General features: G+C 36.6%; 1 protein-coding gene across 1 annotated transcript; it reads right to left on the reverse strand.

Moving 5' to 3' along the window:
* Positions 1-596: 596 nt before the first annotated feature.
* LOC107836124 (H-2 class II histocompatibility antigen gamma chain-like) lies at positions 597-4,798 on the reverse strand. The gene is made up of 8 exons (XM_016671018.1): positions 4,665-4,798; positions 4,490-4,584; positions 3,404-3,573; positions 2,392-2,459; positions 2,246-2,273; positions 1,942-2,136; positions 1,678-1,706; positions 597-725 (listed from the first exon to the last, which is right to left on the reverse strand). The coding sequence occupies exons 2-8, from the start codon at positions 4,561-4,563 to the stop codon at positions 708-710; spliced, it is 582 nt and encodes a 193-aa protein (XP_016526504.1). The 5' UTR covers positions 4,564-4,584; positions 4,665-4,798; the 3' UTR covers positions 597-707.

The following is a 4,798-nucleotide window of genomic DNA, read 5'->3' on the forward strand; positions in this document are numbered from 1 at the left end:
AAGGTAAAGCAGGAAATGATATATGGAACAGAAGAGCGAAGATGTGCCTATTGACAATCATTTTGTTTTGCTTGTATTGCTTTGCATGGTTTGGTGTTTTAAGTTTTCACTTTTGCTTTTAGGTGTATTCTCCTGGAATTGTTATTTTGCGCAGCTTCATTATTCTTTAACTTGTTTTTTTTTCTGTTGTTTTCATTCCTGCCTGCACAACACAAACTCCACAGATTGAAATTTCACTGAGATGTCATCAAAATAAAAACTCACCAAAACTGTAACAGATTTATTTCAGTTGTTCAAATAAATGAGAAATTATGAGAACTTTGTTTGTTTTCTAAATTGTTTTTAAAATACAGATCAATATGTGGTTTTCTCCTAATTTTTGACATCCAAAGACCAAATATCTGTTTTGTTTTCTTTTTACTGTTACAGAATCAGATTAAAAATAATATTTAGCTATCCATGAGATGCACATGAGAGAAATATATCAGCTTACACTTTAAAATGACCTACAGTCAATTTATTGCTTGCATATAAGTTGCAGGAAAGTTAAAAAAATTAAAGAAATCCAATTAGCAATCAGAAAATTAGCAACTATGAACACCAACACCAAATTATCTTTATTTAAATCATTGGAAAAAAAGCTGGCAAAGCTGGAAGATGTCATTAGAAACTGAATTGATGTCAGTTTCTATTCATTAGGAGGAGATTCAGGCATCATCTGTCTCCTAAAAAAACAAGAATAAAATTTAATGTGAGCACACCTTTACAATACATTGTAGATTTCTTTTAAAGGTTAAATCTATACTGTTAGTTGGACTTGCTTAAAAACTACAGCCAACCAAAAATAGAAAAATGAATAACATATAGCACAAGTAATTACAGAATTGAATAAAAATAGTTTTTGTGTGTATGTGTGTGTGTGTGTGTGTTTGTGAAATAATTCAGATCATTAAACACATTTTATCAGCAAATATAGACTTAGTAAGACAAAAATATAGTTTTTAATTGATGTAATTCACTGAGGGGGAAAAACTGATCCAAACCAATCTGGGAGCATATAAAAGAGTAACTGCCCCCTTGTTAAATTATAAATCAAACCCTTTTTTAGAAGCTGGTGTCCTTTCACTGCCACACCCAGACCTGATTACAATCAGTATAATCAACAAACCACTTAAACAGAACCTGTGACAACGTGAAATAGTGACCAATCAAATCGCTGACGTCTATCTGAAAGAAAAAGGTCACAAGAAACGCTTGAACTAGTCAAACTATAAAGAGCCACACATGAGCCACTCTCTAGTAGAAAGTCTTGAAGGAGGCCTAGCTATAGCTAAGCTGACTGGGAAAATAATCTGAATAAAACTGAATTAAAACAATCCCGCAAAAATCCCTCCACTCATTAGTTACCACAAAAGCTTAATGGCAGCTGTTGTCACCAAAGACGGAACAACCAGTTTAAGAATCAGCAGTTCCATCTTTGTGTGCTGGGTTAGTTTGGATCAAGTACCCCCCCCCTTAATAGAAGAAATCATCTTTTGAAAACAACATTTTGTATTTGCTCAGAAAAACTGAGCGCGACATTACAATTTGTTTGAAGTTCTGAAATGCATAATCTCAATCGGAACAGCATGTTAGGGCTCAAATACGTTTTTATTATTATAAATATTGTTAACTCACCAAATCCTGGTTGAGAGTCATCAGGCCTCCTACAAAAACAAACGCTTAAATGTCAGGATACTAAAATAATCCTCTTTTCTATAAAAACAAAATATTAATTCTATTTATCATATTAAGAATACTTTAAAAGGGACCTTATGAAGTTTTTATATATATAAAACAAATTTTATATGTAAAATAATTTTTTTTCAATCGATAAAATAAAACAACATGCAGTCATTTCCGATATTTATTTGAGAAAATCTGGCGGCCACGCCGTCTCACCAGAAAAGGCAGGTCTCATGCAGCTCTTGTCTTCGGGAATCGGTTGCCCGTCGGCTGGGTTCACGCACCAGCACTGGCCCTGGAAGCACTGCTGGGGCTCGTACCGACCCAGCTTGTCGCACCTGGGAAAGAAGCCAGGGATTGGGCCTGGATTCAGACCAGCAGCTTCCAGCTGGCACTGGGTGATGGGAGTGGCTGGAAGAAAAAGGCATTTAAAAATTTGTTATCACACTTGTTTGTCTGTTATGTAGACAAGATTATCCCATTAATTGTGTGGAAGAAGGTAATTTAAGCAGAAACGTACTGGGTTTTTTAGTTTCGCTTGATTCCTCCTGCAGCGCAAAGGGAAAAAAAATAAATAAATGAGATGACTTGGTTTGACAAAAATAAAAGACGACATTCACTTCAAGAGGAAGGGAGGCAGGGAAGTGGAGTAAAATCATCTTTTACCTCCATGGTGGTATCCATCATCTCCATTGCAGGGCTCATGGGGATGTGCATCCTCACAGGCACCGAAGCTGCAAGACCAAAAGACAAGCGACATGTGAGGCAGCGAGAACGTGTCCTCTACAGAGGCCTAAGCTCTTAGTGTTTCGCTTGATTCTTGTGGGGATGTTTTCTTGTTTGTTCTTGAACATTATTATCAATTTCCCTTTATGTGAGGACGACAGCTCAGGTGCGATACTTGTAACTTTGAGACAACAGAACAATGATACCAAACACACATTAAAACTGATTTCCCTGGATTTTAACAAGGTCTGCTGCAATTGTGGGTTTTTTTTTTAATGGTTGGTAATCAGATATTGTTTGCTTGTCACACAATATTTAAATAGATTACAGAAGAAGTAGGTTACTTTTGTTACTATTGGCTATTCAGGATAAAACTATGAGTATTTCTTTATGCAGAGAGTCTTGATAATTCTTCATGAGACACATATTGGTGCTGCATGTGAAATAGGACTTAAATTAACATAACTCAAACCAAATTTACCACAGCAAAGTTACATTTTTTTGGAACCCAAAAATTGCTGGCTGTAATTGACATTATTTGCTCTTTATGGCGCCACAAGCTCTGATTGCAGAAGCTGTTGCTGTGCTGCTGCTGATGGGGAAACAAAACCAGGTTTTCCAACAAAGAACATTTGAAAACCTGAACAATTTAAACAGAAAAAAAAAACACTGCATATGCTTTGTTTTGAAAGCATATGCAGGGAACTCTATATAAGTCACTGTGTACTTTTATTTTTCTAACAGGGTAGGTTAGTAATAACCATGTGCCGAAAGTAAAAGGTACTAAAAGATCATTTATGAAATTTTTATGTCCTCAGCTGTGACTAATGTTCAAAAAACCCCATTAAATTACTAATACAGTTGACCATCCATTATGTGTTCACAGCAAAGAAAAAAGTGTAGATTACAATACTATGCTCCTAATGTGAACTGAACGTTGCCTCCTCCTCACCAGATCCTCCATTGGTCATCTTCATGTTCATGTTGTTGTTCTGATCCTGCAGGTTCTTGATGTTGTTCCCCTGGTTGACCAGAAGATAGGCGATCGCTGCCTGACCCATGATCAGCACGCAGGCCAACAGGGTGAGTCCTGCCACCTTGTAGGCCCGGGAGGACGATGGGCTGAAAAGAGATGCAAGGAGGAGAGAAGAGGCTTTTTTTTTTTTTTGTTCTGTTATTAAATAAAAGAAGGTAAAAGAAATGTGTAATTCTGGAGTCACAGTCAGTAAATAAAAACCAGATGTTTTTTTTTTTTGTGGTTGTTTTTTTTAAATAAAATGTTCTCTAAAAGAGGAACTAAGCTCAGGGTATTCACCACATACACCCACGGCTACCCACTGTAGCTTCTTCTGACTTTTAAAAAAATATACTTCCTCTGAGCGTCCTAATACATTTTAGAATTATACTGAAATCCACAACCACAGACTAAAACACTTTCTTGGATTTCAAAAACACCCTAAAGTAGTATGTGTTCATACAAAATTTTTCTAAGACTTTTACAGACGTGGGCAGAGCAACAACCTTCATAATGGACCATAAAATGTGTCATTTCAAATGTAAGTTCATCTGCTATCAGTAAATGTAGAGTTTTTATTTTCTTTTGTCTGGTTCAGTTCCAGTATCGCATCTTACTTTCAAACGTTTTTAACTGCAAAATGGAAATAAACTTAATAGGTTATCCATTGACTCCGCTGATTGCCACCATTTTAAAATGTCCAAGGAATTCAATAAATACTATATAAGAAATCAATAAACAGCGAAGCAGTGATTTACAGAAGTAAGTTGTTCCTCACATTATTTAGAAGAGAAAGCTAGCTGGACAATAAACTATTTCCAAACTGCCTTGTTTCAATAAGTTAACGCAACATTTTTTTACAATGACGTAGAACAAAACCGACCTTTTTGATCCCAAAGGGAGGAAGATTTTAAACAACAAAGCATGAAATAAAAACATCACAGCAACAGTATGGTTATATAAAAATAGAAACATAAATTCCTGAATTTTGATGGTGAAAAACATAAACATCTCCCTCCTTACCCCTGAGCTGGTGGGCCCACATTGACGACAGTTTGGTCAAGAAGAGGCTGGGTTGGGATCTCTGGGTCAGACATTTTTCACTCAAACACAAACACCTGGAAACACAAACGCCTCGTCAGGACACTGATGCTGCTCTGTCAGGAAGTGAAGAGAAGATGAGCGAGGTGTAGTTTACCTTCTGTTAGGACAGGATGGAGGTTGTTGCGCAGTAATGACTGAAGTCTCTGAGATTTGACCCTTTTCACGGATCTGAGTCAGACGGAACTGAAAGTGATTGGAAGGAAAACCCAGGCGCGCTGTCTGAACAGC

Source organism: Poecilia formosa, unplaced genomic scaffold (genome assembly GCF_000485575.1).
Source record: "Poecilia formosa unplaced genomic scaffold, Poecilia_formosa-5.1.2 Scaffold40, whole genome shotgun sequence".
Lineage (NCBI taxonomy): Eukaryota > Metazoa > Chordata > Actinopteri > Cyprinodontiformes > Poeciliidae > Poecilia > Poecilia formosa.